The sequence below is a fragment of the Coccinella septempunctata genome, chromosome 6 (genome assembly GCF_907165205.1).
Source record: "Coccinella septempunctata chromosome 6, icCocSept1.1, whole genome shotgun sequence".
Lineage (NCBI taxonomy): Eukaryota > Metazoa > Arthropoda > Insecta > Coleoptera > Coccinellidae > Coccinella > Coccinella septempunctata.
Window position 1 is genome coordinate 18,778,633 of NC_058194.1, and position 15,986 is coordinate 18,794,618.

A 15,986-nucleotide genomic window follows, 5' to 3' on the forward strand; every position below is an offset into this window, starting at 1 on the left:
GTCATACATTGAAATCCTATAAAATAAAATAATGTTTGGTTCAACTCCACTTCAATTGAACATTTACATGATACTTCATATTTGAGTTTCTTGAGTTTTTTCTATTTTTGAGACACTATTTAATGACTCTCTGTGGATTTTAACTTTATAGCTTCTTTTTGTTAATTTTTTTAGTAGAGCTAAAGGAATCTTCAAAATTTAAGGGACATTGAAAAAATGGAATATGAAACTGTTGAGTCATGAATAAAAACTAATTATTTCTTAATTTAGTACAAAAAATGGGAAAATTATACTGAAAGAGATTAAATTGAGACTGAACTCGAAGAAAGTACCTACATTAAATCTTACACCTAAAGGTGATAATAATATAAATAATATAGGGCACAAGTAAAAAGTTTCATTAACCCAATTATTCGTTATTATCAAGTTACCGATTTGTAATTATTTTTTCTGGGAGTAAAGATGAATACAACAAGACGAAACTAATTAATCTGAATTATTTGGAAATGATTTTTGAATCAAAATTGAATTATTATCCTATTTCACTTTTTCGTATTATATTTTCATTCATAATTCGAATGATCATCATTTATGATAATCGGCTAGCCAATGCTTGCTGAAACGTTAAACCGAATAATGATGAAAATAGCTCGTAATATCTCACATAAAATATTGAGATCATACTAATTTAATTATTGTTTGAATTATTTGTTATCTAATTATTATTCAATAAAATTAAACAATTGTCCCAAATTTCTTTATCTTTAATTACAATGTGCGAGTCTCTTGGAATAAATTCAGCAAATCAAAGACCATTTTTTTGTTGTAAATATGCGCTCTGTTTGAATATTTTTTTCAACGACAAAGAATATTATTTACAGCAAGAAAACTGTCTTTGAGTCACGGAATTCAATACAAGCTAGAAACTTGCACTGTATAAAATAATATGGGACGACCATAATTTTTTCTATACATTCACCCACACGCACATTAGTGTTCCCTTTAAGCTTAATTTTGTCCTCGGTGTATTCCCCAGATGCAAGTTTTCTACATGACAGACTGGTGTGTCCTCTATACGATTTCGAATCGATATTATTAATCATTTTTGGCATTCGGTTATCACTTCCTGTACATAATCACCCCGATATAGGTCAGATAAGCCGCAACAATAAAACTGTTATCGGAAAAGGTTCGGTAAATGGCAGCGATCACGATGTGGAGAACTCTGTTTATCTGCTAGAATATTGCTTGTTTGTTGTTGCATGAACCACGAGAGCTCACATACGTCAACATTCATTGGGAAGTTTCGAAAACCATCATTCTTCGTCTCTCGCTGAACGACTGACAGTTCTTTTCCATTTTATTGATGACTTTTTATTTTCGAGTTTGCGATGAGATAGAGACGTCAAAAATGATTTACGAAGAGTTAGTGAAAGTAATTTGCAGGCAAATTCAGAGATTTGGAAACACGAAATTTTAAATTGATAACTTTTTGGGTGGCAGCAACTGTAATAAAAATAGTTTTTTATATCTTTCAATATAATTATTGTGATGAAAATATTTTAAACTCAAAATTGATAATTTTTTATGCACCTGGGGTCATTGTTAGTACCTATATTTACATACTTTACTTAGATATTTCCTTTATTATTTTATATGTATATATCTTCTCCTCTCATGTCTGCAAGTGGGGTTGATATAAATTTATAATTTTTATTCTTAATACCTATTGCAAATTGAGAAAATGTATTAAAACTTTCAACTTCTTCTAATGTTCAGTTTATAGGAGCAGGGTGCTACTAAAAGTGAGGTGGAACTCGTAAAAATGAACCGTTCCACATAAAAATATTTTCAAGATAACGAGATTGAAAAAATCTATAAAATAGTTCCAAATGCTACTCTAGACCGTATGTGATCTTTACGAGTATTATCGTGAAGTAACAAGAAAAACGCGAAATTGTGAGAAAGAATTTATTTTTATCATGAGATAACTGAGTCATATATGGTTTCTTCGGTGATGAAAACTCATCTTTTCTCAACATCCTGTGAAGTTAGAGGATACAAGTAATGTTACAAGGCAATTTCAATACTTTTTACCATCTGACAGATGAATAACTGCCGTAATCATCAGTATGAAGTTAATTGAAAATTATCTCAATAACTCACGAATAAAACTGGTGTAAATTATTCTATTATTCACACCGGATAAATAGAATGACAAAAATATCACTTCGATCACGAAAAATTTCACGAGCACTTCAAATGTCAAACCTCTATTCTCTTGCTCTCTTGACTTCCCTTTCCTCCAGTATTATATGTAAATCATATACTCCAATAATTGTGTATGTGGCTTAGTCGGTGAATGAATAATTTATGTTGTCAGATTATTCAGCGATACAGACAAAAATCTCTTCAGGGAGAATAATGTTGCAATTGCAATGCTTCTTTTATAATCGTAGCGTTGGAATTATTCTCCCTTTTAAATCTTGTTTAGGTACTGTATTATTTCCACTACTCCTGTTATGGATCTTGTACTTCTTGTTTGTTTGACTGAAACCAGAATTTTTTCACAAAATCAGTTTTTAAACCAAGACACGTGTTTCCCTATCACAATAGCATCTTCAGATGGGTGATTGTAAACTCGTGCTTGTCGTGGTTTAAGAACTCATTTTGTGAAAATTGTATAATCAGTTTCAAGTCCAGAATTTTTACAGATATCTTCAAACAATTTTTTCAGGAGAGTAATAAAAACAGCGCCCGTGCAAGTCGTATTTCCTGTTCGATTCAGTGTACTCAGTATTAACCCCTCAATGATGTACTGAAACGTTGTACCAAAGATCTTTATCTTTGGTAGTATATGTACAACCTATGGGGTTTTCTTTATTCATCCCTTTCTATACGGCTGACGTTTAACAACCGCCTTCCAGATCCGTACATAAAATTTCATGGAAACGAACTTGAAGGGATGACAATTCCGTCATCTTGAATATTTTATGTAGACGATTGATGGGGACATAATTTATTTCGTTTAATTCTACCTTCTGCGAGGAAAGAACTCATATTTGTAAACTCCCTATACAGGGTGTTTTCAAAGGTGAGGTTTTTTTTTGACAGATGGAAGAACTCATCGAAATAAGTCGTTTCACCAAAATTTTTCTATATAAAATATCCAAGATGGCCGAGATACAACCCTTAGAAATTCGACAAAATTTCATTGAATATCAAGTACGGGACTGTGGAAGGTGACTCCGGCTTCGGAAAAACGAAACAAAACATAAATGAATAATTCAGTACCAAGTTCATCGGATTGAAGGTATCAGGTCACTTGAGAGAATAATGAGCCATTTCATAAAATCGTGTAAATCACAAAAAAATAATGAGAACAATTCAGCAATCCTAAGTTTCCATTTTCATTACCATGTAAATATCGAACGAGCCAATATCCTAAAAGAAACCACATGGACATGGTCGAATCGATAAGTTTTTTCCATTGCTTTGCGATAATTCAGCTAACAAACGGACTAGGGTCGTAGTAGGATCTATTTCAGTAATAATTTTCGATTTTGTCATTTTGAATGTTTTGTATAGGTGATTTTTGTTGAAACGCTTCATTTTGACCAGTTCTACCTTCTGTTAAAAAAAAGCCTCACCTTTAAATAGACCCTGTATATTGACTCATTTGAAAAATGAATCTGTGGATCGCATTCATATAAGGGAGAGTTTTCGTCATAGAGATTCTTTTTTCAAAATCGACTTCTTCAACAGAATGGAACTTATATCCATGATGGGCCAAATACTAGTATATGTATTACGTTATACTTAATATGTCTCCTACAGATTACAAAGTATTTCAATAATCTGTGCTTCTATCTATCAGACGTGCCTGGGTATGCCACACCCAAGATAGAACATGTGCCTTTTGAATATTGCGTTGTGATTGAAAGTGCAATCATGCAGCTATCAATATATTTTATCAAGTATTGTAATAATCATCTAGATGAACATAAATCTTTCATCGATTGATTCATCATTTCCATCGAAGTTATCGAAGGAAAATTCTCCTGGAAATAATTTAGTAATTTCGAAGTTGGTAGTAATAATGAAGGATTTTACCACTTCAGAAACCTTCAAACTCCACGAAATAATTAAGGATTCCAATTATAATTCACTACTCAGGGCTCTTTCATCAATTGCTTGACACCGACAATTCGAATGACCTCATTTCCTGAAGAATCCCATTGAATAAATTGAAGACGTAGATGAAAGTTGAAGATATATGTAGATAGTAGATGTTAAAATGAATCTTATGAGAGTATAAAGGGAGAAAAGGAAACACGAGAAAGATAACATGCTGAAATGGACATTTAAATCAAAAACATCATAATATCAACATCTTTTGATAGCGATGACAGTTAATTTCTCTATTTAGATTTTCACTTGACCATTTTCGTCGTAATTATTACGTGTCCTTCTTTGAGTATTCTTCCACAAAATAGTGATATCGAAGAAGAATTTTGTGTGTAACTTTCTATTCTCTCTATATAAGTTACAATTGGAAAAATCTCTACTTTTACACATTGTAGTTCGAGGGTAGAGACTTTTGACACATACGTACATATAAAGTTTCTCTTAGAACTAAGCCAATACCTATCGATCGAAGAAATATGGTGTTTTTTGCTCTTAAAGTCCTCTCAATATTATAATACACTCTGACTTTCTCTGATAATTTTAGACTTTAAACAAAAAATGATAAGTCATTTTTACTGGAAGACATTATGGTATAAAGCTAATTCCAATAATAATCTTCATTCTCAGCCTTTCAATTAAAAAAAATCGAAACAAAGTTGCATAATGGCGAATGCACCAGGCCAACTAGATTACTTTCAGAGAATTTTTAAGTTAAAGGATTACTTTCATCGAACAAATGTTGAAACCGAGTTCACCACAGATCATTGAATGCCCTTAAAACTGTCATGAAGTTCTTCTTCATCGGGCAACATTTCCTTTGGAGATATGAATCCATAAACTGTGAAGAATGATGGTTTCGAAATGCTCGACCTGGATACTTTCTCGTATCTTCATATTTGAAAGAAAAATTCGAAAACTCACCTGCATCACTTGAAAATAGGATAGGAGGTGCTAAATTGGCGTTTCCGAAACGATGTCTTCGTCGATGATTGCTTCCATATAGGTTCTGATTGAACAAGTGTAAAACGAAACAAATTAGACCCGTTAAAATAGCTATGCCGGACAGGACTCCAGCAAATGTGGTGAAATCCGTTGTCATCGCGGCCAAATCTGGAAAAATGGTTACCATTCAGTCTGCGATTTCTCTTCATTTGGCATTGAATCATTATTGAGTGAGAAGGGATTCGAAATTAGTAGAAATTATTATCCTTACTGAAAGAGTTCGATTTCTGAGTCTGTATCAACTTGGTCACTGATTTGAAATATATTGAGTAACATAGAAATTTTGCATTAATAAATTTATTCCAACAATTTTTATACTAAACATGTGCCCTTGGTGACAAGAAACCCTTGAAGTACACTGCGCAAAAAATTAACGCACATTCTGAAAATCTCAATTTTAATGAAAGTTAACTCCACATTGACTTTATAACTTATTTTTTATGTTCTCTCGGGAAGGTTTTAACGAAACAAGACACATTAAATGGAAGAAAAATTCAGGATTTCACCGAATCTTATGTGAAAGAAGAGAAATGAACAATTTTCAAAATACTGAAATGCTGATAAGTGATTTAATACTTGGTATTTCCACCCCTTGCGTTAATTACAGCTCGGCAACGACGGTTCATACACAAAATGAGTGATCTTAAAATGTTCTGATCTAATCCTTCCCAGATTTCTCCGAGTTGGATTTCTAAGTCATTAAGAGTAGCTGGATGATTTTCTGAACTTCTTAGCCTTCTATTGAGTTTGTCTCAAACCTGCTCAATCGGATTGAGATCTGGACTTCTTGCTGGCTATTCCATTCGAGAGACTTCAACCTCTTCAAGGTACTCCTGAACGATGCGCGCACGTTGGGGTCTGGCATTATCGTCCATAAAAATGAAATTTTCACCAATGTATGGGGAAAATGGCACTACATGCTCTTCAAGAATGTTCCTTATATACTTATCAGCATTCATAGCTCCATTATCAACGACCACTAGGTCTGTGCGAGCAGTCAAAGATATTCCACCCCATACCATAATCGATCCTCCCCCGAAACCAGTAGAATTCAGGAAATTGCACAGAGCATATCTTTCATGTGGACGTCTGTATACAAGGGAACGTCGACCGCGAAGTTAGAGGCAGAATCTAGACTCATCTGTGAAGAGAACTTTTTCCCAAGCGGCCTCTTCCCAATGGATATGCTCTCTCGCAAAATCCAAAAGCGCCTTCGATGGGCTGGGGTAAGAGCTGGGCCTCTTGCCACGACACGAGGCCGTAAATCATATCCTCTCAGGTATTGAAGAAAACCGTTGAAAGTGGATAACATATGCATGCATAATTCTGATAAAAATAATTATCATTGAGAACACCTTCAGTTGTAGAATAAATTTGAGATTTCCATGATGTGCGTTAATTCTTTTGCGCAATGTAGTTATGCATTGAAGCATTTTTTTTAAATAATTATTTTCAATTCATTTTCATTCAATGACGACGGTCATCAAGTTCGATCCAAATGATTTAATTTTGTTTTAATTGCTGCAATTATTCAGCCTTCCAGAGTTAAAATAGCGTTCACTCACCCTCAGCACAGAAGATTCTTTTCGAATTCTTTTGCCGAGCCACAGAGTGGTAGCCCTTTTCGCACTGACAGATCGCGTTGTGATGAACTTGAATGCACGACGAGTGTTGGTCTGAAAATCGGCATGCTTCCTTGTAGTAACAGATTTCTCCCAGTCCTCGTGCTGGAAAATGAAAAACGGATATAAATAATACCATTATATGAGATTTATACTGAGAGGAAATTTTGATCAAAAGTTACATTGGAGTTTATATTCTGAATGAAAATGAAGTTCATTCAGTTCTCGAAGAGGAACTTTTTTATAATTAGTAATTTCAAGGACAAAATTTACCTATCTGCAACTATTTTGGCATAATATTCATCCATATATTTATATATTTTTCGAGAAAGAAGAAGACTATAATAAAATCATTTTTAAGTTGCTAACAATCCCATTTAGTACAACTTATGCGACTATTTAAGGTGAAAATCAGTATTGGAAGGAAGGATAATATTCGGTGGCCACCAAGGTCACTTGGTTTGAATCCACTGAACTATTTTCTATGATGTCATATAAAATGATATGAAATCAATAGATGATTTTCTGAATATGTTCAATAATAATATAACTATTTAAAATTAATGAGAACCTTGAAATAACATTATTGATTAATATAATTTTTCTTCAAATTATTTATTTTTTCAATATTTCCTCACAATGCACAAACATTTTTTAAATAATATCCGCATTACTGTATTATCATTTTCTAAAACCCAAAGTCATTAATCATTTGTGAGGAAAGGATTCCTTCCCTTAGAATCCTTATATTCATTATTCAGAGTGTGTTGTTCAGCTATGCTTCGCCACCTGTGATATCTATGATACTTTGTATTCATAATGGGGACATTAATTATATCCCTCATAGCCACCTTAGATTATATGGAATTATGCTTGATAATATCAAGTTTCAACCTTCATAAATTTTCAACAGGCATGAAATTATAATTTCGGAAGTATCGAATTGCTTTGAAAGGATCGGCCACATTATATTCGAGCAATTGGAAGACCATTTACATAATATGGTACTCCAACATAATCAGAACATTGTCTTTCTGAGCATTCTTCCCTAAATAGGAAGAAAGTAGAGGAAACAATTAATGTAAAATTTTTGTTTGAAATTTGGAAAGTTTTAAATTTAACATGCTCAGATATCTGTTCAAGAACGTAAAACGGAATGTCAGAGGAAATAATGAAATGAAAATAAGAATCCTTATCATCCCTTTAGTCAGGAATGCAATTCCTGAAATTTCCAAAAAACAAACTTACAGAATCAATCAATTGTTGCGATGAAAACCTTTAAATCGATGAAAATTTTAAAATTTTATACCTCTGTTCTAAAATTCAGTTGCGGTAAAACGACAGGGAGACAATTAGAAACGCGAAAGAAACAATTTCAGTTGATGGCAGTAATGCCAGCCAAAACTAAGTCGAATGTTGAATCCTTGAGTATTGGGTTGAATACTTAAAGGTTGAATACATCTATAAGTAATACGAAATAAGAAAATCGAGAATGAATCGAGATCTTAATTTTTGTCTTATTTGTTTGAAATTTTATAATTCAACCCATGAGTCGATTTTGAATTACATTTTTGCGATCTTATTGTCTTTCATAGCATTTCACGACGAGTTTATATTTGGATGTAGAAACCATCATATACTGGATGAGTCAACAGTGCTCAATCAGTCGATAACTGTTAGAAATTCTTGACTAGGATAATGATGGAGTTATTGACATTTTTTTAAGGTCATACTTTTCAAGAGACTGACAATTCGGACGTGACGCAAGGTCAGAGCGGTCCTTTGACAATGCAAAAAAAAACGTTACTTGGTTAAACCCGGTGTTGAAGACATGTTGGCCCATTAATCTGACACTCAGGGGGTTTTTTTTAATCAGACAGTTTGGAGATGATAAAAATGCATTTTTTTTAATTATTCCTTCCTATACCTTTAATCGTTTCTGTATTCATTATGAAAGTTGTAGATAATAAAATTCTATACAACTTATTTTTGTGAATCTTTATGGCCAATTTCTTATTGTTTCGGCTTGCGGACACTGTCAGAGTATTTTTTTTTCGTTTTTGCTGAATCATTAGCTTCAAAATAAGAAAAAAGCCACAGTTTTTTCCCAAGTTAGACACCCTCCCACACATTTTAGTCACGCTAAAATTGTCAGATTTAGGGAATGTATACTTTTCAACATGTAATTAACTAAATATTAGGTATATGTCAATCTGATACGCTCGAGTATGTACAATGATCGTTTTATTTTTACTATTCTGACCATCTATTTATCTCGAACGGTTTTCAGAATATGATCTCTAGTTAAAATCATGAAATTGTCGGAAACAATTGCTTAAATCAAAAAGGTACAGAGACGAATTATGATCGATGCCGTTATACAGCATGGTTGAAGTAAACGAGAAAGAACAGTTAATTTGAAGAATCTTAGGAGCAAAAAGGTTTAATATGAGGAAAAACAAGATCTTCGTTGAATTTTAGCAAATTATAAGCCTTGAGAAAGGACTAAACCAGGTTCGAAACGTTGGAGATATAATAAAGAAATTCAAAACGAAAAGTGTACAAATTCCTGAAAACCAAATCATTCATTGAAAATGATTGATATGAAGAAATTGCGTATTAACATTTGAAAAGGCAGGATGACCATGAAGTCAATTTTAGCTTATGTGCTAAGAAGAGTAGATACTGCCAAAGTTTGAAACATTCACCTAGCCCAAAATTTCTAAGAGTTATTGGCCGTTTAAGCACTGTCGACTCACCCTGTCATAATACTCAACGTTTATAGAAAAAAAGAAAGTACCTACTTAACCTTTTGGAGGGTAATATTCCTAAAATAGTTTAGAGAAGGAGTACTTAGTTGAAAAGACTACCTAATTGTGCATTATTTACCATTTTTGTTATGTTCTAATTTACACAAGGTAACACCCTGTCACCCCGCATACTAAATATCCTGAATATAAGCTGAATCTATTGAGAAAACGCCGTCTGTATATTGTTGATTAAATGGCGGCACTCATCTCTCCTGAAATAGCTTTTTCAACCCCCGTTTTCCGTCGTATTTTTACATTTTTAATTACTCTGTACTCACGTTTGCTGCAGCCGGTGAAGGGATTGAGCTTGACTGGATATTTTTTTTCGCATTCACATTCCCCGCTGACTGGGTTGCAGAACACGTGGTGCAATTTGGCGTTGCACGTGAATTCGCAAGGCGCTCCCACGTACATTCCTTTTTCTGGAACAAAAAAGAATTCTATGAGAATGGTGCTCCCTGTGACATTCTAAGAATGTGCGAATTCTCTCATGTAATGACCCAATTATATAGATAGCATCGAAGAAATTCGAGTTCGAGAGGTAACCTTGTTAGAAAAGTAATATACAGGGCTGTTCATAAATTGGAGGTACAAACGAAAAGAGAAGTTTCCTTGAGTAATTTTATGAAAAAAAGTCACATAAACATAGGACTGAGAACGTTTCTTTTTCGAGATACAGGGCGTTAAAGTCAACATTTTTTCTCCTAAGGGGAAGTAGTACATACGATTCGGGATCAAGTCGATAGCAACTGCTTTACGGATGCTACCCCAAATACGAAAATGTGTCACATCTTTGAGTAATAGCCTGAATTACGTACTGAGTCAGTTGAAAAGTCAAAATCACCACGTGAGAGGTAATATTAGGAATATTGAACAATTTTCAGTTATTCCTGAATTTCTGCGTAATTTTGGCATATGTATATCGCTATTAAAATCTTTGCAATATATAAAGAATTGAATCGCAGATAACGACGGGATGACCCGTCGTTATTTTTATCGAAATATTCAAATCCAAATACTTTATTGTCCAAACAGGCTCTAGGCCCAATTACAGGACACTGGTAATATCTTAAATTTATACAAACAGTATGTCGAAAAACCGTCGAAAAATGATTGTGAAAACAAGTTTTATTGACACTTAAGTTCAAGTTTTTTTATCTCATAAAAAAACAACTAAATTGGAAAAAAAAGAGAAGGGGTGACATCAAGAAGTCCTTTAACTTCAATTTAAAAAAAGATCAGGGCTTTACGTACAAAATTGAAAGAGTAAATTAAGAACTAGTACATAAATGCCGTTTTTGAATGGAGATTCTTGAGGTATTACTTCCCCTCAAAGTATCTACACTTCACAAGATATTAAACTAAAATTTGACATTAATATTATAATTGATTAATTGATAGTTCACACCATGTGACATGCCAATTTCTGTAGCACATCTACAGGTTGATATTTTTTCTGGAACACTGTCGCCTGTTTTCCTCCAGTAGGCTTTTTTGTTGAACCACTTTTAAATGAAAAAGGGAAGCTAAGGGTAGTTGGGGACACTGAGGTATGTCAGAATAACCTATATTTGTCTACGTCTCTTTATAATTAAGATACCTCTGCTTTTCTAGTGTTTCAAGTTGTTGACCCAAAAAATAACATTAATCTGGTAAGATTGATGAATACCAAATGAAATTTAATTTTTTTGAAATCTTGGTTACTGTGTTCTCTGAATTTTCAGATTTGACTAGATCAACTGAGTATTTAAATAGCATGCCGAAGTATGAGAAGCACCTTGTTTCCTTTAGTTTTTCCCCCTTTCAGAGTGTTTATTTCGAGTTGAATCCTATTTATCACTTTTGCCTAGTACTTTACCTCATAAAAAAGTTGGGATATTTTTATTTTGTTTTATTTATTTATTTCCACTGAAACACAAACAGGACAAAGCTCCAGAGGCAGTGTTCACTCAGTTACAAATAAAACATTTGTTAGTATGAACTAGTTGTTGCAGAGAATAAACTTACCGCAAATATCATCAAGATATAGGGCAGTTCGAAAGTTATGTGTTATTGAAGAAATGGACAAAATCAATAAAACACGCTGTATCTTGCTTACAAAGAAGAAGAGACCCTTTAAGTATAGGTTATTCTGACTCATCTCAGTGTCCCCCATCTACCCTTAGCTTCCGCTCATTTACCAATGAATCACCTTGTATAATTGGAATAATTCAAGAAAGATAATGAGCAGAAAATCTAACACGTTCGGAAAAAATTAGTTCCTAGTTGTAAAGTACAGAAATTGAGTCAAAATCAAAGGGTTGTAATAGAGGGTCCAAGTTTCAGGGATGAAATAAAAGAAATTTGTTTCCCCTACAATATTTAGTTGAGGCTGCGTGCATTCTCACATTCTATCATAAAGCAATGAAAGTTTTCGTTGGCTCACTTTATAAAATAACCCATATTATCCTTCATATTCCACTATTCTGTCTATATTTGATTTGAAGGATCATTTTCCACATTCAGCATAATTTAATGCTTCAGTGTTATTTCATTGTTCTTCGATTATCAGAAATTGTATCTAGTTTTTCATGAAATTGTTTTTGTGTACATTTGATTATTTCCTTGTATGATAAAATTTTAAAATTGTTAAATGGCTTGTACCGTTTGATGAAACAAATAAATATTCCATAAAGCGTCTATTTTCCAATTATCGAATGTCGAAGTAACTATTCAACAACATTGTTCACTGCAAAGTTGGGGATACAAACTCAACTAGTGTGGATTCTGATTAAAAGCAGATTTGGTGATCCACTAGTTTAATTGTAATGTACAGATCGTGGTTTATATTTCAACGGCATATCTCTACTCGACTTGTACTCAATCAAATGTTCATCATCATTGCGGCTAATTTAGCTCCAAACTTGACATTTGCTGGTATTGGAATTGGTTCTATAGAATCAATTAGTTCGCTTATACGGCTCATCGACCATCTGAACCGCAAACTACCGATGCTGAAAGATCGCAAACAAGTTATCCATCTATGCATGCGACGTGTTCATCGAAACATTTGATAGTGGTCTATTCCATTTTCCTTTTATATACACATATAACTCGAATTGTGATGTCTTTATAGGGAGTTATCTAAATTTTAGTTCAATTCCATGAGTTTAATACTGAAAAAAATAAACCAAAATTGAATTTGTCACATCAGCCCCATATTTCATCTATTGAAACACGACAGCAGCTTAATCTGCCTATAATTCTACATGAGTTGAATAATACAATAATTAAAATTAGCTCATAGAATTCAGCGGACGATAAATAATTCGCTACTCATATACACAAATTGATTGTTTTGGATATTAATTCTTTCATGGGAATAATCCCATGGAACAGAATATTATGGTCGACATACAAAGAGTTTGGGAATATCAAGTTGACAATTCGTGACCAATCACAACCTGACATTGAATCAGTCAGATTGGTGCATTATAAATGTTCATATTGGTACCGTTTCGAATCATTTATACATGCTCTGTTTGACATGCATTTCAAGGAAAATAGCTCCAGGGAAGTTTCGTGCCAAGCTGATACCTATTTGGGTATTTAGTTATGGAGGGATCAATATAATTAAGTGAATGTAACCAGAAGGTGATTTTCCAGGATAGTTTGATTGTTATCCATCACATTCCGCCAGATCGTCAATATAGTTTGAAACGCAAGCTATCTAGATTCTTGAAGTATGAACTACATTCTGTCCCCATTTAATGTACCTCAGCCGATTCGAAATCCTTTTAGTGGGTGTTTTACCGTTTTGCCCCATGTTTCTATGGTGATCAGAAGACCGATCAACTATCATTGTCTTGAAATAGCAGGGGCTTAATGTGTCGTAAATAACCAAACGACAATCAGCAGGGAATATCACTTCTAGAGCACTTTTGACGCTCTAATTATCGAGAGAATAGTTGTAGTGCTCTGAAGGGGATGAATACGTCCGAAACAATGTACGTCATCACCCGATGGAAGCAGTATTTCCTTTAAAAGCCGAGTTCCGATTGATTGTGTTACTGGCCACATTCGGCTAACAACAGAAACGGAAAGACCGAACAATGAAGTAATATTTGTTTCTGGGAACACTGGCAGTACTGTTCGGGAATACTACCTCTATACAGGGTGAGTCTTTGACCCGTACGAATATTTTAGCAGTAGATTCTTGAGGTCAAAAGAAACATTTTTTCCGAATCGACTCGGTTTAACAGATACATGCTGTCGAGAAACAATAAAAAAATAGTATTTTCAGTTCTCACAAACGGCTTTATCGAATTAATTGAATTTCGGAATATAGTTTTTCTTTTTCATATATTTGATGAATCTTTTCCGAACACAAGATATCATCCACTTCTTCCAGTTTTCTCATTATGGCCAATACGTACCATAAAAATACCAACAATTCGAAGAACCCAACTCTTGAAACTAATTTGGACGCTATCTAATGAATATTTGAACGTTTTGTAAAATAAAAGAATTCCTCATATTTTCTCGTATAATGCGCCGTTTTCGAGTAATTTGATGTTCAAAAATTAAAAAGTATTTGTGAAATTTGAAAAATTGGGTACTTTAGCTGAATACACTCTGTTTAAAAGATCCACAGATGTGTAGTGTCATAGATTTAGCTAGTTAGTTTGAAGGTAATTTTGTTCTTCCAGGGGTGGCACAGCTCATTATGAAAACCTAAAATGGCTATATATTTTTATCAGCTCCGAATCGGAAAAAAGGTATGAGGAAAAAGTGTTTTTTCTGACCTCAAGAATCTATTTGTAAAATATTCGTTTGAGCCAAAGACTCACTCTGTATAGGGCCGACCGTAGCGGCGCAGCACCACTTGAGCCATATTTGGTGGCAAAATAGATCGCAGTGAAATATAACCCTTTTATACCAAGCTATGAAGTATTTGGTTCGCCTAGGCACTTGAAAAAGAGTTCTGTATTGTAGCCGTAGGAGAAACTGTTTTTTTCATCGAACTTTTTCACACCTATGACATACCTAATGTTATTTCTTTTGAAATGAAAATTTTTCACATTTTTTGGGACAACTTTTTTGGTTTAATGTCGAACCTTTGTTTGAACTGGAATATTTTTTGAAAATTTCCGCAGAATAATATCATATATCTCATTTTATATTTTTTCAAGACACTTTGTGTTTTTGTTGATATTCCCAAAATTAAAATAAAAATATAGTTGGATTCTATTTTCCGTGAGTTTTTCAGCGAGCCCATACGAGGTACATGTTTCCGTTTTCCAAAAACGGAAGTGAGAAGGGGTTGCGGCAAAAAGGTTTAAGAAAAATACTCAATTTTATTTCTAGAAAATGGTTATCAAAAATCGATTGACAGGTTTCAACGCTTTCATTTCGAGTTTTCGGTTGGAGAAATAATAATTTCATTCCACACATATGCCCAACCCCTTTCAATTCATAGACATAGAGACATGGACTGAGCAATATCAGCATGAAATTGGCTTTTTTATAGAAAGAGAGAAATGATCGTCGGGCATTTACCTGTCTCTTTTGTGTTCATATAGAGGTGAGTGTGGACCAATCAAAATTCTAGAAAAAGACAACTGCATGTCCGATGTTCAGTTTCTCTCTGTCAATTTTTTTGACTGTATTTCATGCACAGATAGAAAGGGAAGGCACAGTCCATGTCTATATGTCTATGTTTCAACTCAAGATGCTTTATGCCTGTGATTGTCTCTTGAGCTTCTTAAGCTTAAGCTTCATTATGATGATCACCATGTACAGGCTGGGCAAAATTGGTGATACCTGAATTACAACTTTTTCAACCCAACGAGATAGAGCAAAATGCATGGCACATTACGGTCGTCTTTTTTCGAGAAACTAATAATGCCATCAACTGCATTACTCTATCTTCGTTTGTTTTCGAGTTATAGGTCAAAATTAAAATTTCAACTTTGGTCATTATCTCCGTTTCTGTTTAAGCTAGGATGTTGAAATGAAAAAAATAAAACATTACACAGAAACTTTTTGATAGCAATCCAGTGGCGTACTATAATTGTTTCCAACAGGTATATTTGCTGAGCTATAACATAAAGATGTATTTTTTCTTATGAAAACAGTAGTTTAAAATGACTTAGAAAGACTGAGGGTGATGTATAATATATTTCTGAAACGGTAAAAAAATGGCGATTCTTTATAAATCATTTTGAACTACTGTTTTCATAAGAAAAAACACAACTTTATATTATAGCTCAACAAATAGACCTGTAGAAAAAAATCATAGTACGCCACTAGATTATGCTATCAAAAAGTGTCTGTATTGTGTCCTCGTTTCAACATCCTAGCACAAACAGAAAAGGAGATAATG

At 33.6% G+C, this 15,986-nt stretch overlaps 1 protein-coding gene across 6 annotated transcripts in view; it reads right to left on the reverse strand.

The window, feature by feature from the left end:
* The window catches only part of LOC123315487, a 48,284-nt gene that overhangs the window by 21,401 nt on the left and 10,897 nt on the right, over positions 1 to 15,986 (reverse strand). For all 6 annotated transcript variants that reach the window (XM_044901191.1, XM_044901192.1, XM_044901194.1 and 3 more), the window contains exons 3-5: positions 9,901 to 10,044; positions 6,756 to 6,917; positions 5,110 to 5,298 (exon numbers count right to left, since the gene is read on the reverse strand). In XM_044901191.1, coding sequence (XP_044757126.1) covers positions 5,110 to 5,298; positions 6,756 to 6,917; positions 9,901 to 10,044 — 495 coding nt within the window. The remainder of the gene's footprint in view (positions 1 to 5,109; positions 5,299 to 6,755; positions 6,918 to 9,900; positions 10,045 to 15,986) is intronic.